The sequence below is a fragment of the Sus scrofa genome, chromosome 12 (assembly GCF_054392235.1).
Source record: "Sus scrofa isolate SSC_HxYL_T2T_F1_AM1 chromosome 12, Sscrofa_HxYL_maternal_Yorkshire_Landrace_v2.0, whole genome shotgun sequence".
Classification (NCBI taxonomy): Eukaryota; Metazoa; Chordata; class Mammalia; order Artiodactyla; family Suidae; genus Sus; species Sus scrofa.
In genome coordinates, this window is record NC_139394.1 from 55,278,864 (window position 1) to 55,305,947 (window position 27,084).

General features: G+C 46.5%; 3 protein-coding genes across 14 annotated transcripts in view; 1 reads left to right on the top strand and 2 right to left on the bottom strand.

Moving 5' to 3' along the window:
• Positions 1–27,084, bottom strand: part of FBXO39 (F-box protein 39) — a 92,615-nt gene that overhangs the window by 25,017 nt on the left and 40,514 nt on the right. The gene's annotated exons all lie outside the window — the stretch shown is intronic.
• C12H17orf100 (chromosome 12 C17orf100 homolog) overlaps positions 4,277–27,084 on the bottom strand; it is a 63,322-nt gene continuing 40,514 nt past the window's right edge. Inside the window, exons 4-5 of one of the 6 annotated variants that reach the window (XM_084985749.1) lie at positions 6,621–7,873; positions 5,655–5,737 (exon numbers count right to left, since the gene is read on the bottom strand). The gene's annotated coding sequence lies outside the window, so the exon portion shown is untranslated. Of the gene's footprint in view, positions 5,200–5,654; positions 7,874–17,404; positions 17,972–18,335; positions 19,871–27,084 lie in introns of those variants that run through there. The other 5 variants (XM_084985752.1, XM_021067715.2, XM_084985748.1 and 2 more) reach the window with 5 other exon arrangements.
• Positions 18,624–27,084, top strand: part of SLC13A5 (solute carrier family 13 member 5) — a 31,278-nt gene continuing 22,817 nt past the window's right edge. The window contains exons 1-4 of one of the 4 annotated variants that reach the window (XM_013981236.3): positions 18,624–19,071; positions 19,534–19,647; positions 24,913–25,041; positions 25,297–25,433. In XM_013981236.3, coding sequence (XP_013836690.3) covers positions 18,895–19,071; positions 19,534–19,647; positions 24,913–25,041; positions 25,297–25,433 — 557 coding nt within the window. In that variant the 5' untranslated portion in view covers positions 18,624–18,894. Of the gene's footprint in view, positions 19,072–19,495; positions 19,648–24,912; positions 25,042–25,296; positions 25,434–27,084 lie in introns of those variants that run through there. The other 3 variants (XM_084985528.1, XM_084985529.1, XM_084985530.1) reach the window with 3 other exon arrangements.

Sequence of the window (27,084 nt, forward strand, 5' to 3'; positions counted from 1 at the left end):
CCAGGAACTTCTTCATGCCACCAAAAAATTTCTGGAAACAATTGTAGCTCCATAAGAAACATTTTGTTTTGTATATTTCATGTTACATTTTAAGGGGATTTAATGTATATTTCTGTTTTCCAGAATTTTATTCATAAAAAACCCTGCTGTGGCAAAATGGGATTGGCAGCGTCTCCATAGCACCAGGATGCAGGTTCGATCCCCGATCCAGCACAGTGGGTTAAAGCATCTGGCATTGCTGCAAGACTTGGATCTGATCCCTATCTTGGGAACTCCATATGCCTTGGGGAGGCCAAAAGAGGGGAAAAAAATCAAACCCATCTTTAATTAGTTTCAATACTCATCTTTATTGTTTATAAGCACAACTAAGATATTAGTGTGTTATTGGAGAATTTTGATTGTGGTTTTGCATATTTGTCTAAGAATATTAATTTATTGAAACTTTAGGGATCTGTCTACATAACTTCACAATAGCTGAACAATATGTGGCAGTTTTTCACTAATACTTGAGTAAGTCCCTCCTGATGTTTAGAAGGTCAGAAATCCAGAGAGGACTACTGAGGTATGATGGGTAATCCTTAGTCAAGGCACTTAGCCTGGGTGGGGCCGTTTATCAGGGTTCTTGGGGATGTGAAGACTTCAGTTTCCAAACCTGTTTACACATTGGAATCACTTGAGGAACTGAGCAAAAACCACTGAAGCCTGCCCAGTATGACTTCCCTGGTGTGGCACGTGGCTGGGGCTTGGGAGTTTTTGAAAAGTCTCAGGCGACTCTAGCATGGAAAGAAGCTGGAAGTCACCAGTGGAGGAGGAAAAGGCTGGTTCTGAGTTCCAGGCCCAGTGCTGTGACTCGAGCCCTGGCCCCTGGCCTTCCCTCCCATCTGAGCAGTAAGAGGACGGGGCAAATGTGTTTCACGTAAGACTCCAGAAGAGTGGGGACTGACCCCTGGCGCTCATGGAAGAAAGATGGGGCTGGGATGCTGCAGAGGCAAGAGCCAGGATCTGTGAGTGGAAGTACCGGGAGGCTCTGAGCTTCCTCCTGGTCATTACCCTGTCCTGGGATGAACCTGTCAGGGTTAGAAGGGACCGGATCCCGGGAGCGAGGCCAAGAAGGTCTAGGATGCAGTGAGCACTCAGCTCTCATGTCCCTCTGTGGGTGAGCTTGAAAGAAAGCCCATCCAAGCCAAGATGCAAACAAGCTCTTGAACTGGGCCAGCCCAGGCTAGCACACAGGAAGAGAAGGGGGATGCCCTGCCAGACAGGATATTCTTCAAGGATACGGGGACACGCTGTGGAGGCTGCTTACATACCCTCCCACCCCCTCAATAGTCCTACTCTAGTCTGCATCCCCTGGGGTCGGCAGAGCTCTCCCAGACCCCAGAAAGAGTCAAAGCACCCTACTGAGCGATGGCACAGCATTCTTGTGAAGTCTGCAAATGGAGTGAGGGCAGCTTTTCTGAGGAGGACAATGGGATTAAGGAAAACAGTCTCCAGCCAACTGCCAGACTCTAAAATTCTGGTACCAAATGAGAGACAGTGAGTGGTAATAAAAATCAGTGATAGAGGGTAACCCAGCGAATGAATGCTTAAACATTTTCTGTGTTCCAGGCATTATGCTAAGCATTTTATAGGTAAGATCTTTTTTTTTTTTTTTTTTTTTTTTCCTTTTTGGCCATGCCTGCAGCATGTGGAAGTTCCGGGGCCAGGGACTGAACTCAAGCCACAGCATGACAATGCCAGGTCCTTAACCCACTGAACCATCAGGGAACTCCCACGTCAGATCATTTTTAATCTGTCTAACGGCTCTGGTGTAAGAATTATTAACCCCATTTTGCACCTATAGAAATGGAGGCACAGAGAGGTTAAGTACTTTGCTCAGGGTCACACAGTGAATGTCAGAGCTGGGATTTAAACCAGGTCGATCTCACTCTGGGGTCTATGTACCTACTACGCCAGACACCATTTGCCTTATTTGACAGCTGGTGGTGATGGGCTGGGGGTGTGGGACCTGAGTTAGGTTCCTGATTCCCTTCAAATTCTATAATCCTTCTGACCTTTGCTTCCTACTCCTGTCTATCATTGGACAGTTTTGAGAATCTCAACAATACTGGAAAAAAACCTGAGCCTTCACGCACATTGCCTCCTGCTGATATTCCCCCAGGATGGAGGGGAGCCAGTCAAAGAGGGCTGCACAGGTGAGATGTCTTAGAGGACAGGAATCAGGGCCAGGGGGCCGTGGCAGTGGAATTGGAAATGACCATGAATTTTTCCATCTACATTTTAATTGTCTTCCAAGAGGTTTCCTCTTTCCGGACAGCACAACCCCTGCACCCTACCTTCCTCACATAGCAAAATTCCACCAGTTCTTCAAGGCCAACTCTGATGTTATCACTGATACAGGACCTACCTCCTCTGCCTCTGATTCTCGTTCTGTCTCTGCTTGTCTGTCATCCCAATTCGTCCTCACCCAACCAGGGGTATAGGTGATTTGAGACTGATCATCTCTTTTGTCAGGCTCCTTCTGCCAGAGGGACCACATGCGTGTGCTTTGAAAGCCATGAAGCATTGGGCTGATCACCAGTGGGCTGTCAAAAGCTGGCTGAGCTGAACCAGTGTGAAGGATGCGGGCGTGAGCTAATTAGGGCAGAAGAAATCTCTTCTGACCCTCACTCCACTCCACCCCACTCCAGAAACCCAGGGCTCTCCAAGCAGCAGCAGAGGCCATTTCCTTTTGAATTTTAAAGATAACTTATAATTCTACAACTAATGTAGAAATATATTTTCTTTAAAAACAGAGTATCACAGATGAAAGAAAATTTCTTTTTGACCACCATGCCTGCTCCTGAGCCATTACTATTTTTAGCTGGAGTGTGTAACCAGGCACATTCTCGTTGGCACAAAAGCTGTCCCCATTCCCACGTGACATGAATCAGTGCTGTGGGCTTGCATGATTTCATCATGCTGCCACCCGTCTTTGGCTGGTCACCAACCCCTCCCCAACCCCAACCCCATTAAAAAAAAAAAAAAAGCTAGATGTGAAATGCTCTGTTGTGAGCTCAGGATTCCTCTCCAGGACACTGTGGCTACCCGCTTGGCAGCTGTCAGGCGTTTCCGGCAACCCCTTTTGTGTCAGGCCTGTGGGTCAGGGGAGGGGGGTAAGGGTTGTCACTGGGAACCAATCCCTCAGACGTGATTTGGCTGCGCTGCCCAATGTTACCTTTCACTGGGAGGAGGGGGAAGGGGAAGCAGAAACTCTGGGCTGGTCCAGGAAGCAGGAATAATAATACATATCTCCAGGCACTGTTTTGAGGATAAAATGAGAAATTGTGTGTGAAAGCTGTGCAAGGTCATGGACGACAGGAGAGAATATTAAAAGGTGATTTCCAGAGCTGGCTTTGAGAAGGGATCTCAGTCAGGCTATATTCTTTCAAGGGATCGCAAAGCTAAGGAAAGTGATGTAAGGACAGAGGTATTTCACTTCCCAGACAAAAATTACATGGTGGAATTGCGCACACTTCGTGGGCCATGCCTGCAGAAGATCCTGTGGTCAGAGTGGGCCTGAGTCCCTGGAGACATGATCACTGAGATTGCAGTCTCCCCAAGTACAATATGTTTGGGTGGGAGTTTGTTTTTCAGACCACAGGCAATTGCATCAAATGACTAGTCTCTGGACGAAATTCAAGCCTGGGAATATCTATGATTGCGCTTGGGGCAGACTCCAAGCCTGGCTGGGCTGCAAAGTCCGGGGATGCCCTGCCGCCTCCTGCTTAGTTGGCATCCAGAGGAGAGGAACCTCGTCATTAAACTCATGGGCAAGAAACAGCAGCTCCATGGCATTCTGCAACTGTGGTCCCAAGAGCTTTCCCTCCCCTTCCTTCAGGGGTCTGTTTCCACATTTTCAGCTCTTTTCCTGCTCAAAGCGTCTCCTCACCTTCTTCCCCCACCCCATCCCCATTCAATCAGCAATCCCAGCACCGCTCTTTGACCCCAATGGTCACTGCTCCAGTGCTCCAAAGGGACATTTCAGGGTCAGTGTTCTGGTCTTCCTCCCTCTCACAGGTGATTTCCCAGACCTCGGTCATGGCCATCTTAGGTGCTGCCAAATCTCATGTGACACAGGACAAACGACCATGTACATTAAATCTTTCATTGTCACTTTTTGGGTGGGAAAAATGAAAGAGAAAAAATTTAGACCCTGAGCATGTTTTACTCTCAGAAAAGGCTGACTGCGCACATGTCATGAAGAGGCACAGCATGAGTGATGAACAGCCACTCATTTTATTTTATTTTATTTTATTTTATTTTTTGTCTTTTGTCTTTTGTTGTTGTTGTTGCTATTTCTTGGGCCGCTCCCGCGGCATATGGAGGTTCCCAGGCTAGGGGTCTAATCGGAGCTGTAGCCACCGGCCTACGCCAGAGCCACAGCAACGCGGGATCCGAGCCGCGTCTGCGACCTACACCACAGCTCACGGCAACGCCGGATCGTTAACCCACTGAGCAAGGGCAGGGACCGAACCCGCAACCTCATGGTTCCTAGTCGGATTCGTTAACCACTGCGCCACGACGGGAACTCCAGCAGCCACTCATTTTAAAGAAGGATTAGCAGCTTTCTTTCTTTCTTGTCTTTTTAGGGCTGCACCAGCGGTACATGGAGGTTCCTAGGCTAGGGGTCCAATCGGAGCTGTAGCCGCCAGCGTATACCACAGCCACAGCAACCCCAGATCCAAGCCTCATCTGTGACCTACCCCATAGCTCATGGCAACACCGGATCCTTAACCTACTGAACGAGGCCAGGGATCGAACCTGAAACCTCATGGTTCCTAGTAGGATTCATTTCCGCTGCACCATGATGGGAACCCCTTGTCTCAATTCTTCAAAGATCTTTTCTTTCTTTTCTTTGCTTCTTCTTCTTTTTTTTTTTTTTTGTCTTTTTGCCTTTTCTTGAGCTGCTCCCATGACATATGGAGGTTCCCAGGCAAGGGGTCGAATTGGAGCTGTAGCCGCCAGCCTATACCGGAGCCACAGCAATGCAGGATCTGAGCAGAGTCTGCAACCTACACCACAGCTCATGGCAATGCCAGATCCTTAACCCACTGAGCAAGGCCAGGGATTGAACCCGCAACCTCATGGTCTAGTCGGATTTGTTAACCACTGCGCCACGACGGGAACTCCTTCTTCTTCTTTGTTTAACAGCTACACCTGCAGCATATCAAAGTTCCCAGGTTAGGGGTCGAATCAGAGCTGCAGCTGCACACCTACACCACAGTCATGGCAATACTGGATCTGAGCCACATCTGCAACCTATACGGTGACTTGCAGCAACGCCACATCCTTCACCCACTGAGCAAGGCTGGGAATCAAACCCACATCCTCACAGAGACTGCATTGCATCCTTAATCCACTGAGCCACAATGGGAACTCCTTGAAGGAGCTTTTCATTGCATATAGAATTCTGGGTTGACAGATTCTTTTTTCTTTCACTACATTAAAAACGTTGCCGGCTCTCCAGAGTATCTGATGAAAAGTCCATGGCCATTTGAATTGTTGCTTCCCTGTAATCTGCCATTTTTCTCAGCTGATGTCAAGAGCTTCTCTTTATTTTTGGTTTTCAGCCATGATTTGCCTAGGTAGAGTTTTCTTGAGATTTGCTAAGCTTCTTGTATCTTTTTTTTTTTTTTTTTTTTTTTTTTTTTTGCCTTTTCTGGGGCCGCTCCCGCGGCATATGGAAGTTCCCAGGCTAGGGGTCGAATCAGACCTGTAGCCGCTGGCCTATGCCAGAGCCACAGCAATGCGGGACCCAAGCTGCATCTGCAACCTACACCACAGCTCACGGACGGCAACACCAGATCCTTAACCCACTGAGCAAGGCCAGGGATTGAACCAGCAACCTCATGGTTCTAGTCGGATTTGTTAACCACTGCGCCATGACGGGAACTCCAGCATCTTGTATCTTTAAATTTATGCCTTTTGCCAAATCTTGGAAATTTTCAGTTATTTTTGGCAAATAGTTTTTCTGCCCTGCCATTTCTCTCTTCTTCTATAACTCTAAGTGTATGTTAGACAGCTTGACATTTCTCCACAAGTACTCGAGGTTCTGTTCTTTTTGAAAATTTTTTTTCTCTGTTCTTCAGATTGGTTAATTTCTAGTGATCTAGCCTCAAGTTCACAGACTCTTCTATCATCTTCTATCTGCTGTTAATTTGCAATTTCAGATACTGTATTTTTTAATTTTAGAATTTCTATTTATTTTTACAGTTTTATCTGCTGAGATTTCCTATTTACTTATCAGAAACATATTTTTCTTCATGATTTTGAGCATGATTACAATAGCTATTTTAAAATCCTTTCCTACATATGGGTCATTTTGGAATTGGGTTCTATTGATTGTATTTTTCGAGAATGAGTCCCTCTTTATCTGTTTCTTTGCTTGTCAGGCTATTTGGGATTGAGTCTTGGAATTGTGACTACTATGCTATAGAGATTCTGGGTTCTGTTAAAGTCCTCTGAAAAGCACTGAGTTATTTTGTAAGCAGGCAATTAACTGATTGGATGCAAATGAAGACTTTTTTTGTCTTTTATCTTTTCAGGGCCACACCTGCAGCAAGTGGAGGGTCCCAGGCTAGGGGTCGAATAGGAGCTGTAGCTGATGGCTTAAGCCACAGCCACAGCAATGCGGGATCTGAGCCTCGTCTGCGACGTGCACCACAGCTCATGGCAACGCCAGATCCTTACCCCACTGAGTGGGGCCGGGGATCTAAGCCACATCCTTATGGATCCTAGTCGGTTTGGTTAACCACTGAGCCATGACAGGAACTCCCAAATGAAGACTCTGAATATCAAATCTCTGTTCGAATTTTTATATGTAGCTAGATTGTCTAAATGTGCCTCATTATGTGTGATTTAGGGTCATCCAGGGATTTGAGAAGAGTTTATGTGCAGAACTAACTCATCTCCCTGACACTGTTCTTTCTGCAATACCCCCAACACTTTCCAGCTGCTGTGGTTGTTCTCTGTTCCTTCAGGCCAGAAAGAATGAGGATTTTCTAGGAAGCTTTAGGTGGCCTGCCCTTAGACTAAAAGCTGTAAAAATAGAAACTTGCTTAGTGCCCTTGTCCCAAATGGTAACTAATGTCAGCATTCTTCCAAGTGTTGGGCAGTATATTTTTTCTCTTCAGTGCCTTCAGTTAGGTGTTTTCCTTAATTAAAAAAAATTTTTTTTATTCCTCAGAATATAGAATTCTCTGCTGAAAAGCACTTTCCCTCAGAAAGGTAAGGGCATTTCTCCATTGTCTTCTAACTTCCAGTGTTGTTGTTGAGTTTAAATCCATTCTGGCTCTTGATTTTTTATGAAATATGCTGTATTTTTCCTCTTTGGAAATCCACAGGCTCTTCTTCTTGTTTCCAATGCTCTAAAACTTCACATTAAATGCCACTTTTGTCAGTATTTTGACTTTTCTTGCACTTGGAAGGCTCAGAAAACTAATGACCTTTAGTTCTGGAAATTTTTATTAAATTATTTCTTTGCTTATTTCTTCCCCTCTCACTTTATCTAGCTTCTCTTTCTAGAACTCCTGTTATTTAATGTTGGATCTCCTGAACCAGTAGTCTACTTTTGTTATACTTTCTTTCCTACTTTTCCCTTCTGTTTTTCTTTTTGCTTTATTGTTCAAGAGGTTTTCTCACCTTTACCTTCCAAGATTTCTATTGAATTTTTTTAAAATTTCTGCTACTACATTTTAATTTCCAAAAGTGCTTCTTTGTTCTTTGAATAGTCTGTTTTCATATTTTCTTCTTCCAGAAAGTTTCTTTCAAAAAATCTTTCTGAGCATATTAATGTCAGTTCTTTTGAAGACTTTTCATTATGATACTGTTTCTAATGACAAAAAAAAAAAAAAAAAAGAAAGAAAGAAAGAAAGAAAGAAAAGGAAAATAAAGAAAAAAAATCCTAAATCCTAATTCACAAAAGAACAAATTAACAACTCAGAGCAGGTCCTTCCTTTCATCAAAGGCAATTCAACTCTCAATAGCTTTTCTCCATAGCATTTCTATTTCTTCTTCTTTTTTTTTTCATTTTTCACTCTCTATTGCCTCTTGAAGCCTCCCACCTAGCTTATAAAAGCATGCATTTCTCTTTCATTATAAAAGCAAAATAAACAAATTAAAAACTCCTTAGAGGAGTTCCCATCGTGGCTCCGCAGAAACGAATTTGACTGGCATCCATGACGACACAAGTTTGATCCCTGGCCTAGCTCAGCGGGTTAAGGATCTGGCATTGCCCATGAGCTGTGGTGTAGGTTGCAGACATGGCTCAGGTCTAGCGTTGCTGTGGCTGTGGTGTAGACGAGCAGCTACAGCTCAGATTCAACCCCTAGCCTGGGACCCTCCATACACCACAGGTGAGGCCCTAAAAAGACAAAAAGCAAAAACAAAAAACAAAAAACAAAAACCAAAAAACCTCTTGGGAAACTCTAGATTTTCAAGTATGCCTCACTTTTTAAGAACACAAACTTCTGTGAAGAGAAGTCTCATCTTGCTTGCTTCCATGCATCACTCACTCCCATTCTCTCTTTACGCTACCGCAGTCTAGCTTTTTCCTCCACTGACCTTCTTTTCCAGTCCTCATTCACCTGACAGTCAGCAATGTAGGGATTCTGAACAACTTTACTTTATTTATTTATTTTTTTACTTTAAAAAGTATCTAAACTCAAAGGAAAAGAACTCTATATGGCATCTTTAACAATGAAATGCAACATGCCATAAAAATGTACATATTTTACTAATGGGAAGACACTCCTGCCAACAAATATCTTCATCTTTTCTATTGATAGAAGTATCTGAAAAAGAAGAAGGGGGAAAAAAAAAGGACTTGCCATCCAGCAAGAAGGGAACTGAATAATTAGAGCAAAGTGGAAATTTTGAATCCTCACTCAGGGAATCTGTGTTTTCAGATTTGCCAGTCGAGGTCACTATTACTATTTCGTGGCACAAAACTTTGGACCCAGCATCAATTTGGAAAAGGGATCAAAGTTCCTGTTTTCACTGAGACATCGTTTACATACATAGTGATAAGAAGATGCCAAACTTAAAAACACCCAGTCCTTTCTCATCCCTGTGCTGCTCTAAATATCCCACTACTACCCACGCCAGAAAAAAAGATGTCCTTTGGGCACCACATTTCCATTAAGTTGGACATTAGTTATCCTTATTTTGTCTGAAAAATTTTTTTCATTTATCTTATACCTGGAGCCTCAGGAATGCCTTTCTAGTGTTAAATGTACATAGGCTTCTTTAAGATTGTTATAAACATTTATTCTGCCATATTTGGAATATGTTAAAAACTCTAAAGGAAAAAATGATAAACGTCTCTGTATCCATACTCAGTTCAAATGATACAGTTGGATTTTCCTCTGTAGTCGCAGGCACCCTTCCCATCAGGTTAAAACCAGATGGAATTTGGCGTTTATCTACCCCTCTGTCTTTATACTTTCACTATTTCTGTTTGTATTCTTGAGCAAAATATAGTATTATATCAAACATATAAAACTTTATAAGCATTATCACTCTGTGTTCTTCTGTAACTTACTTCTTTCACCAAATACTTACAAGCTTCATTCATATTTATGTGTATATCTCTAATTCCTTCATTTTTCCTGCTATATAAAAAAGTGGCATGAAAATACCCTAGTTTATTTATTCATTCTCTTGTTATTGGATTTTTCTATTTTTTTTGCTCTTGCCAACACTACTATCATAACTTTCTTTTATATACAAGAGATTTTTTTCCTCCCTAGGCAATGGTCTTGAAAATCCTTGGCTCATGTGCTCCCTAAGGTAATTTTGGAATAATTATGTACCTCTTTCCACATTTTTAAGTTTTTCTTTAAAATTTTTTATCATAAGTTTAAATATTAGCTTGAGCCATATGAATCTGTCATATTTGTAGATTGATAATGGTTGACTATTAACAATTTCATACAGTTCGAGCTGATATTTGCAAAGATTATCATGTCTGGTTATTATAAACACCAGTAAAAATAAAATTGTTACCTCACCTCTCAACATGTATCCAATGGAATCTAAAATATCACAGCAATTTGATACATGCCACTATCCACTTTAAAAATAGTCAAATAAAATTTTCCTTCACAGACCACAATTTTATGTAGCCATTTTTTCTCATTTATCTTATATTTCCATTCCTTTTAGTTTATAAGGTCTCTCTTAACATACGTTTTATTTGAAGTCCTCTATTACTCTCCCAATCATATTTTTCCACAATAAAAATGTGTGTAAATTGAAATACTCATGTTTTAAAGTTTCTTATGAAAGTAAGGCTGTAAGAGTGAAATTTTTCTTGTGCTTTCAGTTATGACAATTATAGCATACACTTGACCAAAGCAACATAAAATATAACAGATTTTTATAAATAATTACTACCTATAAAAAGCGAAACTGGATTACAAAGGCAGTTCAGTAAGGTTGAATTGTTGTCAGTTAGCCATGGATAAACGTTACTTATTACTTGGTAGGGACAAGATTCAGCATTAACTCTACCCTTATTTTCTAGTATAGATGTGAGCACTGAGCAACTCTGCTCATGTAAATAGCAATAGAAGATTTTTAAAGAGCAGAGTTTCTTAGTTCTATGAACATCCCCAAATTTCACCAAATTCACCAAAAATCACATAATGATCCGCCATAGAAAATTGTTTTGGATGTTGTATGGCAGCTTAATTTGCCTCTCTCTCAATCTTGTTGACAGCAAAGAACTGGAAATCACCTGGCTTAGAAAAGCTTTGCTGCTCTAGACTTTTAGGGTCATTTGTTCAACTTTCAAGAATTAACACCAAAAAGTCTTTATTAGGACTGTGAACTGAAGTTTGGCACTTGCCATCAGCCTCTACATGGAGTAAACCATGAGCCACTGCAGCTGCCGTCCCGCAGCCCCCGCTGAGTGTAGTTCAGGGTGGACTGGCACTCTGGGCTCTGGGAAAACTGGAAGAACGGGCCTTCAGAGAGTTAGATATTTTAAGATTTTATGAGCCCGATTCTTGCATCTCCTCATATCTAGAAAAACCCTAAAATCCGTCAATGATGACTAATGTCTGTGACTAGCAGTAACCTTCACAAGACCAGCAAAAAACTTCTGTAAAATATGTGCCTGGATGCATGCGCCTCCCCTTCCCCTTTATGACTTAAGTCTTGATATTCCCCCTTGCAGATAGTTCTGAAAGGCTGCCTCCTGGGCTGTAGTTAGTGGGCAAAACAAAAGATGTCAAGGTCACCTGTGAGAACAGCCACTCCCAAGGGTAGGCCAATGAGCCCTGGGGGAACTCAGGAGAGCATATCAAAGGAGTGATTCCAGTAAGCCCAGACCTTTATGTCTTCCCACAGAAATGGTTTTCTGTAAATCTTCTATAAATCTGGTTATCTGTAAATCTTTTGTTCCTATTACCTCCCCATTGTTGCAAAAACTGTGTATCCTGGCTTCCGCCCCTCACCTCCCTGGAGCTGTTTCTCAGAGCTACCTGAGGTGCTATCTCCCGGGCTTAAGTACCGATTTCACCCCAAATAAAACTCAACTCTCAACTTTCAGGTTGTATTTTTTTAGTCGACAGGATTTTCAAATGGTAAGTATCTTTCACTTAGAAGCAGCTTTTGAGACTGTGTACTCAAAAGGACTTGGGAAAATAAGAATATTAATTTCAATACACTTTACAATTTCAGTACATCTGTTACAATGTTATCATGTGATTTAACTATACATGTGTCAAAATACTGAAGCTACAAATTTAGCTCAGTTGGCTTATGGGACGCATTCTCTGTATAACCTAACTGGCGAAGTAAGTATTTATTATCAAAGTAATCATCCAAATCAGACTTACTTTCTGGGAAAAAAGTCAGATATCATTTTTCCAATTTGAATAGCTATGTTAACTTACACCCCTGTAACAACTGTTTCACTTCTGAATTCTTGTCACTCAAGAAACTGAGCTTATATAATTCATGTAAGATCCTGTTTACACACACATCACATTTTTTTTTTAATGAACACACTCACAATATATGGAAGTGTCTGGGTCAGGGACTGAATCGGAACCACAGCTGTGACCTATGCCACAGCTGTGGCAATGCTGGATCCTTTAACCTACTGGCCGAGGCCGGGGATCAAACCCGTGTTTCTGCAACGATGTCAGCTGCTGCAGTTGGATTCTCAGCCCACTGCACCACCGCAGGAACTCCCACACACACCACTTCTAAAAGATGTAAGTGTAATGCCACCTGGACTTAATACCATTTATCGTGTGTACTTGGTTGTATTATTTGTGCACAAATATTAATTCCCTTTCCACCTCTGCAATCCTTCCCCACAGAGTACAATTCCCCACCCCACTGACTTTATTTATTTTTCTTTTATAGTTGTACAACTGAGGCAGAATATTAACCCAGGTAGTCAGTGTAGGAGCATGGGCTTCGATGCATTCTTTGATATGGCCACTGATTAACATTTGCGGCTTAAGGGCTCCAGGGAGTAACATCTCCACAGGCCTTGTTTTATTCTAAGAAATGTGCATTCCCCACAGACTTTGTTTACTATAGAAAATGCGAATCTCTAGCCCACTCCTCAACTGATAAAAGAGGAATGAGAGGAACGTAAAAGAAAAGGACCAAAAACAAAAACCACAGAGCTATCAGGACATTTCCAACCCCAAAAGCCCAACTGGACAAGGACTGACACAGGTAACTGAATAAGGCCAATGGGAGAAAAACACATCTTTCTGGACCCCAATTTGGTGCCTCTCCCCACATTAAAGAGGTAAAAACGCCTATAGGACAATAGAGAAAGGGGGCTCTTCTCCCCACTTCCAACAGTCCTGGGAGCTATCTGCTTTCCTTCGATAAAAACTTTTGCTTGCTTGCTGCCTGTGTGTTTGGGGAGTTCATTCTCCGACTGCCGTGAATAAGAACCCGAATTCCGGTATCATCTTTCTGGTATCTCAACCATCATCGCAGACTAATTTTAGAACACTCCCATCCCCATTGACTTCATTTGTTTTTTACTTTTTTAATTTTTTTGTCTTTTTGCCATTTCTTGGGCCACTACTTCGGCATATGGGGGTTCCCAGGCTAGGGGTCAAATTGGAGCTGTAGCTGCTGGCCTACACCAGAGTCACAGCAACTCAGGATCCGAGCCATGTCTGCGACCTACACCACAGCTCACGGCAACACGCTGAGCAAGGCCAGGGATCAGGGATCGAACCCTCAACCTTATGGTTCCTAGTCGGATATGTTAACCACTGAGCCACGATGGGAACTCCCCATCCCCATTGACTTTCGACTTGGCCATGGGACTTGCTTTGGCAAATGGAAGAGGGAGATGTATGCTGTACCTGAGCAGAAGCTTTAGAGGTGCTGCAAAGTCCCACCAGCCCTCTTGCTTCTGCTCTCCGCCTCGAGAACAGCATGTTCTGAGTGTCTGCTTCCTCGATGTGAGTCTTGGAAGGAGAGAGCCAAGGGATGCAGACCCACAGTCCAGAATGAGAAGAGCGTGGGACTGCCCACAGTCTACCCACAGCCTGGGGCAGAGCTGGAAAACCACAGACTCTTCGCCAGCTTGCAGCACTGGAGTAAATATTTGTTGTTGCAAGCTGAACCTAGCAAAAGCTGACCAAAGTTCTCTTTTAATGGCAACATCCTATACTCCAAGCAAATCAGGCCCTGAATTTTTAGCAACCAAAACTTGTGTACAAATAAAACCAGGTTCCCAAGTTAAAATATGGAAACAAGCTTTGCCTACTTTTAGTAGCAGTGACCAGTCCTTGCAGCAGTCCTACCCATAGAAATACTTACACACCCTGCCCAAACACATGCAAACAGACTCAAATAAAAGTACCTAAAGTCTAAGGACGTCTATTCACTGGCTGCATTCCCTGGCATGTCTTATGTAGTCACAATGTCATCAGTAATACCATTTTCTTTGCTACAATATCAACTGTAAAAATATGAAGTGGGAGGGACTGGGTTCATTAGTTTAAAGTTTATTTTTTTAATTTACTACAACTTAAAAAGTATTTTTAAATTTTAGCATAGTTTGACTTACAAGGAATTGCAAAAATAATACAGAGATTTCCCATATACCATTCTCCAGATTGCCCCAATTCAGCATTCCACATAGCCACAGTGTGTTATTAAAAGCAGGAAATTGACATTGGTGCAGTCCTAACAACTCAAATACAGACCTTATTTGGATTTAATGATTTTTACATGCACTGTGTTTGTGTATGTGTGTGTATGCACGCATGTGTGTAGTTCTATGAAATGTTATCATATGGATAGATTAGTGTGTCCATTACCACAATTAGAATAAAAAACTACTCAGTTACTTTTATAGACACCTCCTCCCCTCACCCTAACCCTTGGTGATGGGTGGTCTGTTCCACCACCTTCTAATTTTTCTCATTTTTTTGTGACTGGCTTTTTTTTACTCAGTGTAATGCCCTTGAGATCCATCCAAGTATGTTCTTTTTTCTCCCCTGAGTAGTATTCCACCGTGTGGGTGGAGCACAGCCTCTATACCACTTACTCGCTGAAGGGCATGTGGATTGTTTTTAGCTTGGGGCTATTATAAAATTGCTCTGAATATTCACCTGTGGATTTTTTGTGTGAACATGAGTTTTTATTTCCCTAGCATAAATACCCAGGAGAATATGGTAAATAGATGTTTAACTCTATAAGAAACTGCCAAACTGTTTTTCAGAGTGTCAGTACTAGTAATTTCACATTCCCACCAGCAAGGAATGAGGGATCCAGTTGCTACACATCCTCATCAGTACTTTGTCAGTATTTTTGGGGCAAATTTGCACATATCATTTGAATCCCCACTTCTTTCTTTTCTTTTTTCTTTTGCCTTTTTTGGGCTATGCCTGCAGAATATGGAAGTTCTCTGGCTAGGGGTCGAATCAGAGCTCAAGCTGCCAACCTATACCACAGCCACAGCAATGCCAGATCCAGGCCGTGTCTGTAACCTATACCACAGCTCATGGCGATGCCAAATCCTTAGCCAACTGAGCAAGGCCAGGGAATGAAACAGCATCCTCATGGATAATAGTTGGGTTTGCTACTGCTGAGCCACATCAGGAACTCCCTAAATCCCCATTTCAATTGATGAGACTTGGGAATAATTAAATGACTTGTAGATTAAATAATCAGAAATTATTTATTATATATTATGGTCGAATTTTCTTATGTGCTTAACATATTTAGTGAGAGAAAAATGTCTCTACTGCTGAAAACTAATTAGTTTAGCAGCTGCCAGTAGGCATTGGCTAGTCCATTTCCCTTTTATATCAAGTTTCCATGTAAATGTGGGTCTATTTCTAGGCTCTTTATTATATGCTACTGATCTATTTTTCTATCTTAATGCCAATAGCTAATGATTACACCAATAACTTATCACTTTCTGAATCTCAAATTCTGAGGCAATCCCCCCCACCCCAAGAAATGTCTTAACTCTCGGCTTCTTGCAAAAATTAGAACTTTAGATTTAGCTTGTCAAATAAAAATTCTATGGAGATTTTAACTGGAATTTAAATGAATTTTACAGATCAATTTGAGAGGAATGAATACCTTTACAATGTTTAATTTTCCTATCCATGAAGTTGGTTTAGTCTTTCCACTTGTTATCTCTTTTTTTTTTTGTCTTTTTAGGGCTGCACTTGTGGGACATGGAGGTTCCCAGGCTAGGGGTCTGATCGGAGCTGTAGTCGCTGGCTAAGCCACAGCCACAGCAACACAGGATCCGAGCTGTGTCTGAGACCTACACCACAGCTCACAGCAATGCCAGATCCTTAACCCACTGAGCAAAGCCAGAGATCGAACCTGCATCCTTGTGGATGCTAGTCAGATTCATCAATCACTGAGCCACGACGGGAACTCTTATCTTTTTTGTTGAAATTGCACTTTATTCTCTAGTATTCCTGAAATATCTTGGGATTTTTCTCAACAATTTGAACACTTTCTCATTCAATGGTGATTTTGACTAGCCTGCACTGCTGCCTGGTAAATTTTTACCTGGCCTTGAAGTCTCAGCTCAAATGCCACCTCCTTGGTTAAACCTTCGCCATTGTTCCCGCCACTCAGAGTTTTTTGCATATAATTGCAAGAGTAAATATTTACTGATTGCTTACTATATATCAGAGGAGTTAAGCATTCTCTGAGTATTAACTCAAACAATCTCTCTCTCTCTCTCTCTCTTTTTTTTTTTTTTTTTTTTTGTCTTCTTTGGGCCATACCTGTGGTATATGGAAGTTCCCAGGCTAGGGGTCAAATAGGAGCTGTAGCTGTCGGCCGACACCACAGCCACACCAACGCTGGATCCTCAACCCACTGAGTGGGGCCAGGGATCAAATCCTTGTCCTCAGGGATACTAATTGAATTTGTTTCCACTGAGCCACAATGGGAATTCCAACTCAAACAATCTTCAAAGCAACCTTCTGAAATCACAGTCAATGCTATTTGTGAAACTATAAGCTGGGAGAGGGCAACTGGATAAGGCATACAGCCAGAATCAGGTAGGACCAGAATATGCATCGAGCTCCAGAGCCCATGCTCTCACTGTGTACATCCCCCTTAGAGTGAAATCGAATCCCCCTAAAAACCGAGCTCCCCTGCCAAGTTTATGACTAACCTTTCTGTCCAAAACTTTATTCTCTTTCTTGTCCCACCCCTGTTCCTCTCAAGATTGAGAAGGAGCAAAGAAAAGAGGGCCTGAAACAGAGCAGGACCCTCCCAGGTGAAAAGGCCCCTCGGTGACCGTGACCGCTTCTGGTTTGTAGAAATAAAGACTTTGGTCTCTAAGGCCTTTCCTGAATTCCAAAGAGCAAACTCAAATCGTTACTAATTAGGGAAGTGAGGGAATAAAGAAACAAAGGAAAAGCAGTCAAGAAACAGTAGTAATACAACCAAGTACTAGTTCCTCCTCAAGCGATATCCTTACAATATGACACTTATCTTTGAGTTGTTCTGCAAGAACTAAGACCCCCACACTAGTGGAGGATGGTGAGACATGCTGACCACAAGCACACAGACCCCAGACTGCTCGGAACCTGAAGGTTGATGATTAAGAGTCTCTAAACACCACCTGTTTACCTCACCCACAAACCAATCAGAACAAAGTCTTGGCTCCTGCAACCTACACTCCAAATATTGCCTTTAAAACTCTTCCCTGGAGAGTTTGGGTCTTTTGAGCATGAGCTGCCTGTTCTCCTTGCTTGGTGCCTGCAATAAACGCCATCCTTCACCACAACCCAGTGTCAGTAGATTGACTTTGCTGAGCGTTGGGTGGGTGAATGGTTGGGTTGTTCAGCTGGATAACAAAAGCAGTTGCATTATTGTAGGGGAATGGTTTACTTTGATGCAATAAATTTATTTTTAATGCAGGACAAGACAAATTCTAAACATAAAATTCTCTCTCTGTCGATTTGAGCCACTACATCCTCCCCTTTAGTGTGCACCGTGTATCTGCATTATACATTAACTAGATCTCCTTAGAAGACGCAGAGCGCCTACTGGCCAGAGAGAAGGGAAAGAAAGAGAGAGGGGGAATTTTCTCCTAGTGCCAGCAAGGTGACGCCTCAGGAGATTAACATTCCTTTTCCAATCCTATGAAAAAGTAACCCACTACTTGCCTTGTTGGACTATGTAAACCATCAACAGGTTACTTTGATGTATAATCCTTTGTCTCAAAACTCGTATGCCTTGACCTCTAAAAGGCAAAACAGTCCTCAGCGTTTTCTGAAAGACTGTTTCCTGGGTGATAATCCTCAGGTTGACTTGAATAAAAATTTCCATTTCTTTCCTAGATTGACTACTGATTGACTTTTTCACTGACCACTTATTCATTCACATGCTCCAGAGATGAAGTTCTGAGTGCACACATTGGATCAGGCACTGTAAAAGGTACTGGTTGAGCCTACGGTGATAAAGAAAACAGACATCAGATAAAAATCACGCCAATGAATAAACTAGGTACAAACAGTGCTAAGTGCCCTGGGATGGGGAGAGGGGAAGGAAGCCTAGGGTTAGATGAATGAGAATTACAGAGCGGGAGGACAGAGGGAAGGCAGATGCAGGAGGGCCTGGGGGAATACGTGTCCTTAGGTAGAGGTCATAGGAAGAGACTTGGGAACTTTTTTTTTTTTTTTTTTTGGCAGCACCCACAGCATGCAGAAGTTCCCCAGCAGGGGATCAAACTCCTGCTACAGCAGTGATCAGAGCCACTGCAGTGACACTGCAGGCTCCTTAAAGCGCTGAGTCTCAGAGACTTGGGAACTTGATTTAGGATGTGTTGAGTTTTAGGGCCTCAGGCACATTCAGCCTGGAAAACGTTGGAAATATGGAGACCGGGGACCCTGACACCAGAGCTGGATTGAAGACAGAAGGTGGTAATCACTAAGGAGCAGACTGTGGTTAAACCACAAACAGGGGTAGGAGTCCCCCAAAGAAAGCTGCAGAACGAGAAGACAGGCAGAGGAGGAGAAGGGAGGAAAGAAGAAAGTGACGAGGTGATGTGTGCACCTTTGTATCTTCAGCACACAAAACAAGGCTTAGAACAGAAGAGCTCAGGACTTTGGGCAGGCGTTGGGCTAAATGAATGAGCGCCCCTCTCAAGGTAGCCTTGGTTAGGTCCCCTCCTCTGGACCCGCGCTTCCCCTGCAGAACGGCTGCAGCTGCTTCGGTCAGCGGCGGCTGGGGCTCAGTTCACCCTTCAAGCAGAGCACGAAGTGCAACCCGGACGTCGGCGGGCTGCGCGGGTGTCCGCTGGAGGACGAAAGCCGCCAGGACTGAGGAGGACAGTGGCCTCGCCTCCTCCTCGATCGTCGGAGAGTGCCCTGGATGCGCTGGGTGGGAGAAGGCGCGCTGGGGGACAAGTCCGGTGCCCAGAGCAGCGCAGACGCCGCGAGGAAGCCGAGGGTGACAAGGAAAGCAGAGGTCCGGGGAGCCGAGAGCGCTGCGCACGGGGCGGGTCAGAGATCCCTCCGTGATGGGGGTGCGAGGAGCAGAAGTAACCAGGTGAAAAAGAGGGAGAGGCTGGGAGACGGATCTGAAAGACCCATCAGCTTGTGGGGACTTTCACCTGGGACGCCGGCAGGGCCCAGGAAGAGCAGGTGCGGGTGCAGAAGGGGGTCGCACGCCCAAGCCGGTAGACTGAATGACCGATCGCTCCTGCTTGGCCGTCCCCCGGCGCGCCTGTCTAGGGCACCGCAGGAAAGCAAGGGGGTGCCAGGGACCAAGCCACCCCTGGAGATCCCGCCCGAACCGCTGGAGTCCGCAGGCACCGCCCACCGCCACCCGGAGACAGAGCTGGGGGTGGCAGGCTTGTCCCACCGACCCCGCGGGATGGCCCCGCCCCTGGGCCGCGGGGAGGCCCCACTGTGGGAGGCGGAGTTGCCGCCGCCCCCTCCAACCCCCTGGACTGCGGCCCCTTCTTAAGCGCGAGAAGAAACTGGCTGCCCCTCTCGCCTCTCCCGCCAGGTTCCCTCCGCGATGGCCTCGGCACTGAGCTATGTCTCCAAGTTTAAGTCCTTCGTGATCTTGTTCGTCACCCCGATACTGCTGCTGCCACTCATCATTCTGATGCCCGCCAAGGTCAGTTGCGTCTCTGGACAGCCGCGTGGATTCCGGGTGCCAGGTGCTCAGCAGCGGGCATGGAACCTGGGAACATTAGGTGGCGCAAACGGATTCTCGGGGGGCACGGCTCCCTTGAGGCACGCACCCTCGGGAGCTCCGGGTGCGATGGGAGGTGCCCTGCAAAGAGTTCTGAAGGGCATGCACCTTGGGGTTCACAGATCCCAGAGGGGTAAGAACTGTCCTGGCAAGCACAGAAACCTAGAAATTAGCCACACAACCCATCCACAGGCTCAGAATCTCCCCTTAGTGCATAAGCTGGTTCCCAGGCACCCCTCAGATGCCACCTGTATCGACAGGAAGCCTGGGTGCTTATTTCCCTTCTTTCTCCCGCCTCTTAGACAATGAGGACTTTCCCGCAGTAGTGACTTCCGAGGTCAATTGGGGACCTACAGAAAAAGATCACCACCTAAGGGGATCCTGAGTGCTGTTTTTGCCACTCTCTGGCCTTTGAGCCTCAGTTTCCTAATCTATGATCCACATTTCTTTCCAGCTCTGAAACTTGGGGAGCCACAGCTGAGTCAGAATCCTGCTCCCAGCTGAAAGGGAGGTCAGGTTGGCCTGCTTTTGCTCACTGCCTGCTGTGGCTGTGGCAGGAGGCAGGACATGTTCCCAGCACTCACGCCTTGGGTGGCACGGCCCAGGGTTGCAGGGAAGCAGCGTCCCGAGCCCTGGCCTCCTAGTGCTCGGGAGGGAGGCAGAGAATGAATGGCCTTGGCCACAGAGTGGGGGCGGTGCTGGGAGCCCTGGCCCGGGCCCTGCTGGGCTGTGCCAGGCCTGTTTGGCAGAGGCCCGAGCCCTTTGAAGCCTTTTGTGGCTGCTGGCTGCTCCTTCCTCATTCCCTCTTTCAGCCTTTCACTCTCAGCCCAGACAGAAAACCTCTGCTCCCCCAACCCAGGCAGTTTTGGGAAACAGAGGAGCTATTTAGGGGATGCTCTGAGGGTAGCCCTGGAGGAGTGGGGCTGAATTGGGCTATCAGGAAGCCAGTCTTCAAGAGAACCAGACTTCCACCTTTTCACTCAGCCTTGCGTGTGTTCAGAGCCAAACCCCTGCGTTCTCTGGGCCTTGGTGCTCTCCTCCGTACAATGGAACAAGGCGGCTTGATTTTGACTTGGTTTTTTGGCTTTAGGTAACAACAACAAAAAAATCATGCCAGTTCCTAGGGTGGGGAAGGGGAGGCTGGGAGGAGCCCTTGGGTGGGCTACACACAGACCCTGGATGGGCCAAGGACAGCAGCCAACTATGGTGGCTCTTTAGTAGCCATACCAACTGTGAGGGGCCATATTTTCTCTGCAGAAAGAGATTTAGGGCTGTTATCGTCTGAGGAGGGAGCTAGGTGGGGGGGGGGTGGGGGTTGATTTTAGTTCTGCTGATGGGGAGTGATGTTCCCTAGACTAATTATAGTAACTTGGCTGACCTTCCTGCTCCAGGAGAGTCTGGCCAAGACCCCAAACTTCTCCTGCCCCACCCCCTCAACATATGCAGGTGGCCCTGAGATGGGACCCCAACTTGGGCTGTGCGTGGGTGTCATTATCCTGCCCTGGGAGTGAGGATCAGGCAAGGGAGGAGGAGACATCAGTGAAACCTGTTCTGAAGGCTGCCTTCATGTGCTTTCCCTCCTAGTGGGGCAGGTGCCTGGGAGCCTGGAACCCTGTCTTCTTTAAACTCCCTTTGTGCTTCTGTTTTGGTCACCACTGAAGAGGCCCGCACCCCCACCCCATGGCCACAAAGTTGTGCAAGGAAACCCAGGGCATGGGGTAGAGAAGTAGGGAAGCCGTGGGGACTTGGCAGTCTGGGCAGCTCCATCCCAGAGGGACGGTGATGCCCAGGGGATGTCACCCTCTGCCAGTGCCCCGGGCCCTCTCCTGCAGGAGTTCTTTTATTCTTATCCTGCACCTTGCTCCCCCCTGTCTTCATCTCTGCCCTGCTTTTCTGCCCATTCTCTGGGTTCTTTCTTTTTTTAAAAATAGCTTTTTATTGAATAAACAATGCATTCATTGTGTTATTAAAATGTAAAAAAAAAAATTCTGGAAGTCTGTAAAGTATAAAGAAAAAATGAAATATTTTCAAATCCCGTAAGACACGCGCACACAGCGTATTCTCTTAGCTACATTTCCTCATTAGGCAGTGGGTTAACAGACAGATAATGGGCCATGGTTTTCTTCAGCTGTGCATTTAACATATTTATTGAGCCCCACTATGTGCTTGGCACTGTGCTGCGTGCTGACTTTTAAGTCCCAGTGTCCGCTGCGAGCTCAGCTTTAAGTGCTCTTCCGGCCACATGCTCAGCTGCAGGGAAGGCTCTGAACTGACGCAGAGGGAACCAGGCTCTTCTCTGCAGGTAGAGTCCGTCTCATTCTGCACAGTCACCCTCCTCTCCTCGGGCTTCTCTAAGATTACCTGTCCTTTCTGCTCTCTCCACAACACTCTGGCAGCATTTTAGACGCGGGAGGGTTGAGTTTGCTGGCTGGTATCATTCAGGGACGGGGCATCTCCTGGGCCTCCTGACGGTGGCATAGAGGTGAGGGGGCAGATAGCCTATGTCTTCTGGGTTGGTTACATTTGGCACCTCCAGGCCATGTGCCGGGAAAACTGGTTATTGGTGTCACCTGCCGCTTCTAAGTTTAAATAATAAAAAACCACTTTCTGTGTGCTGTTCTGCTAAGAATGGGTACTTTTAAACCCAATATTTACAAGGAGGCCCTGAAACAAGCAGGGAAGAGGGATCAGGGTTGAGACTGAGAGGAGTATTTTATCAACTTTGTTGAGGGGTTCCCGTCGTGGCTCAGCAGTTAATGAATCCGACTAGGAACCATGAGGTTGCGGGTTCGATCCCTGGCCTCTCTCATTGGGTTAAGGATCTGGCATTGCTGTGAGCTGTGGTATAGGTCACAGACGTGGCTCAGATCTGGCGTGGCTGTGGCTGTGGCGTAGGCAGGTGGCTACAGCTCAGATTCAACCCCTAGCGTGGGAACCTCCATATGCTGAGGGAGTGGCCCTAGAAAAGGCAAAGACCAAAAAAAAAAAAAAAAAAAAAAAAGGTATTACTGTTTTTTTCATTTTCTACAGCGCACCCCTTATTGCCCCTGCCTCAGCCCCACAGCAGGTCATTCCTACCTCTTCCCTGTTCCCTTGACACTGAGGCCCAGATAAGTGGTGACTGCTGAAGGTCAGACGATGGCAGACAGCAGACACTGATCAGGCCTGTCCTCTATCAAAGCCTGGTCTTCCAACCATGTTGCTGTTCTGCCTTGAGCCCAGGGGCTTCAACCAGCATTGATTTCCCCCCTCCTTCCCAACCAAGGGACATGGAGCAAAGTTTGGAAACATTTTGTTGTTGTTGTTGCCACAGCTGGAGAGAGTACCACTGGCATCTAGAGGGGTGGAGGTCAGGGATGCTCCTAAACATCCTACAATGCGCAGGACAGGACATCCCCCTTCCCCCCAGTAGAGAACCATCCAATCCAAAATGTCAGCAGTGCTGAGGCTGAGAAACCCAGAATTAGACAGCACGGAGGTATCCTGGGGTGATCACTGGCTGCTGAAGAAAGATGTATTTTTTTGTCACTACAAATCCAGAGAATTTCTCAGTCTTTGGGTGATATTTCATGCATATAATGTGTTCTCTCGGGTGATGGTAAACCGTGGCTGCATGCAGGTATGGTTTTCCCAGCGGTATTGTCACAGCCTGTGCTGTGCTGGTCTTTTCCTTACTCAGCATTTGCTGAGTGTCCCCTGAGTGTCAAGCCTGTGCTGGACGCTGAGGATGGGGAGATGGGCAGGCATGGGTTCTGCCCGCCACTGCCCACTGCTCAGTGTGTGTGTGTGGGGGGGTGCTAATTTCTGGCGCAGGGGGGCGGTGGTGCAGAGGAAGGGTACAGACCCAGATTGGGGGCAGGGAGGGGCTGTGAGCTGAGCCCCGAGCACTCACTCCAGGCCAAGGGAGTGGTGTGTGTGAGAGCAGTTGTGGGAGATGGAACATCTGCCTCAGTTCCCACCAGAGCTTTGGAGTCCTGAGAGCTCAGGGTGTAAGTAGTTGAGGAGATGAGGCTGGAGGGGTCTACAGGGCCCGCTCCATCGCAGAGGGTCTCCTAAGACATGCTGAGGCACTTCACATCTGAAGGCAAAGGGAGGCTTTTAAATAAGGGAGTGATCCTATTGGATTTACAAAAAGAGAAAGAGGGAGCAGGGGTGTGGAGTGACACAGGGACAGAGACGGAATTAGAAGACAGCCCTAGGGCTGCCATGGGAGAGGTGGCCTGGGCAAAGGCAGCACCTTGGGTGAAGGTGGGAGGGGAGTGACCGAGAAGAAAGGGGTAGAGACTATAGGTCCTGGTGGCTGATTTAACAGGAGGGGGTGAATGAGGGAGAGGGCAGAGTCCGGGTGGTTAATAATGATTATAGCAAAAATGCTGATGAAACAAAAAACCCTCAGGGAGGTGAAAGTTACTCTTCACATTTTAATAAGTGATGAGACCAAGGGCTACAGCCGAGCAAGGGGCCAGGACTGCAAGCACTTTCACCTGAACCGGAGTCTGTCTGACTCCAGAGCCAAGATCCCAGAGGCTGAGTAGCTAAAGAGTGTGACTCCATAGTTCACACAGGATTTAATATGAACAGTAAAGCTTGAGACTTTTGTCACTAGAGAGAGGCTAATGAACACCAAGTACCATGTTCTCAATTATAATGAAAACACTCAGTTCTGGCCATTTTCTGAATGAGCTGGCTCACAACATGCACTTCTGGGGGCTGGGCAAGTTGGAGTGGAGCAGTCTCTTGAGAAGAAAATTAGGAACAGATCCCAGGAGTTTGAGGATGTGCTTTGGGAAGACTTTCCTAAAAATTGCACCTACTTTGAAAAAAATGATTTAATTTTTAGAGTGGGTCATTAAAAACAGTGTTTTCTTCCACTTTTCCCCTTCTTCCCCCCTCTTCCTCCCCGTCTTCCTCCTCTTCACTGCCCTGTGGAGAGGTGTGGCTGCCAAGCTTGGAGAGGTGAGATGTCCAGGATTGCGCAGCTGAGGGGCAGTGGGACAGCTGTCTCTCGATGACAGGTCCTGTGCCCCCCCTCACTGTCCTGAACCCAGAAAGCTGTGCTGAGAGGAGCAGGGGGTTCCCACTGACGAGCCACCCTCTTCTGACCGTCAGGGCCACTGCTGACCTGAGTGTTCTGGGGTGGCAGATGGGGCTGTGGCAGCACACTGGGCCTCAGGGCTGTCTCTACAGTTTGTCAGGTGTGCCTACGTCATCACTGTCATGGCCGTTTACTGGTGCACAGAAGTCATCCCTCTGGCTGTCACCGCTCTCATGCCTGCCTTGCTCTTCCCACTCTTCAAGATTATGGACTCGAAGCAGGTGAGCAGCCCAGAGCATCTGGGGGCTTCCAGTTTCTCTCCTGGAAGCTCATTCTCTGACCCCTCTGAGCTGCCTAGGCCCCGGGGGACCAGATGATACCCTGGCATAGACATCCCCTTGTCCCTCCATCCCCACTCCAAGCTGCCCTGGAGTCGGCGTCTGGTCTGCTTGCCTGTCTCTGGGGACGTGGGTGGTCCTGAGCCCAAGCAGCGTGTGGGCGGGGCCGGGGCTGACGGGGCCTCCACCATCCTCCAGGTGTGCCTCCAGTACATGAAGGACACCAACATGCTGTTCCTGGGCGGCCTCATCGTGGCCGTGGCTGTGGAGCACTGGAACCTGCACAAGAGGATTGCCCTGCGCACGCTTCTCTGGGTGGGGGCCAAGCCTGCACAGTAATTACGCCTTCTCTCTCTACGCCGCAGGACTCTGCAGTGCACCAAGCCCAGACCAGATCACCCACAGGCAGGGGCTGGCCATGGCCTTACCTGGGCTTGACAGCATGTGACAATCTTAGCTGGAGAGGCCAGATGCATGGGTAGTTGTGGGGGGTGGAGAAAATGGTAAGCAACAGGGGGTAAGGGTTCTCTGAGTCTGGAGGAGACTGGTCAGCGAGAGTCCCTTTGTGTTCAGAAGACTTCCTGGGGGAGGGGCTGCAGGGTTCCACAGGGAACAAGGTAGACGGAGGCTGGGATCAAGCCATGCCTGATACCCCAAGGGGTTGTGTGGGAAAAACAGGAAAAAGACGGCTCAACTAACTACCCAGGGCAGGGGGAAGCAGAAAGGTCATCCCCCCAAAGCTGGCACATCTGCTCCCTCTGCAAAGGGGCTGTTTAGTTCCTTGTCCCCACATCACTCAGTAGTCTCACCCCACTCCAGAATCTAAGGGAGATTTTAGACTCTCTTAGATCTAGATCTTAGACCTTAGACTGCTAAGGGAGCAGTCAGAGGCCATTCCAGCCCAGCCATGGAGTTGATACAGCACAATCACCTGGGTATACTGGATGCATGATACTGGGGGCTTGCTGACCAGCTCATCTAACTCTTACCACATCTCTGAGAGTTGAGGATTATTCCCACCGCCCAAGTTCTTTTCCACGGATGAGGAATCTGAGCAGAGAGGGGTTAAATGGTTTGCCGATGGTCACACAGGGATTGGGCCTGGCTGGGTGACGAGGCTTTGCCCCCTCAACTGGGAACTCAGGATGCAACTTTATTCTGAGACAGCATGCTCCCTAAATGATGGGGTGTCCCCAGCCCAGCCCTGGGAAGGCAGGCTGGTCAGTCCATGGTAAATCCCTTCTGCTATGTCCTTGTGTCAAGGGCCATGCTGGGCCCTGAGCACACACAGACCCTGGCCTACCCTCCAGGAGGCTGATGCCCAAGCACATGCTGTGCCTCAGCGCCCTTGAGTGGAGGGAGGGCTTTGTGATTGTTACCCTTCATGGCATCGAGCCCCTTCAGGGATTGAATTTTAGGGTCAAATCAAAAACCAGTGCATTTTCTAGAAATGTGAGGCCTCAGAATTCCTGTTCTTAGGATCCTTTGAGTGGTTGGCTTTTCTCCATCAGTGGGTGGGCCTCATTCTGGAATGTGCTGGAGCACTTTTGCCCCCAAATCCAGGATTTCACACATGCTTCTCTGCTCCTTCCTGCCGTCTGGCTCTTCCTTCAAGCCTGGTTTCCAGCTGCTGGGGTGCTGTCTGTCCTGGGGGTGACCTGTATGTTGAGGCCCCCTGGTTGCCTTAGAGCGTCACGTCAAAGCCTCATTCACGTTAACTCTGATCCTGCACCTAGCCTGGATTGCAGTCTTTGTACTTAGGGGTCCATGAGGTCATACTGCTCCGACACCAGCTAAACCCCAGTACAGTGCAGCCCCCAGACTCTTCTTCAGGCGAGTTAGTAGCCCTAGGGATGAGCCTGACCACAGAGGGGCATGGGGACCAAGAGAGGTGGGTCTCATTCAGCCAGTCCTCCCCGAGTGCCTTCTGCTCCTGGTCTTGTGCCCGGTGTCCGAGACCCACGGAGAAGAATCAGATCTTCCCTG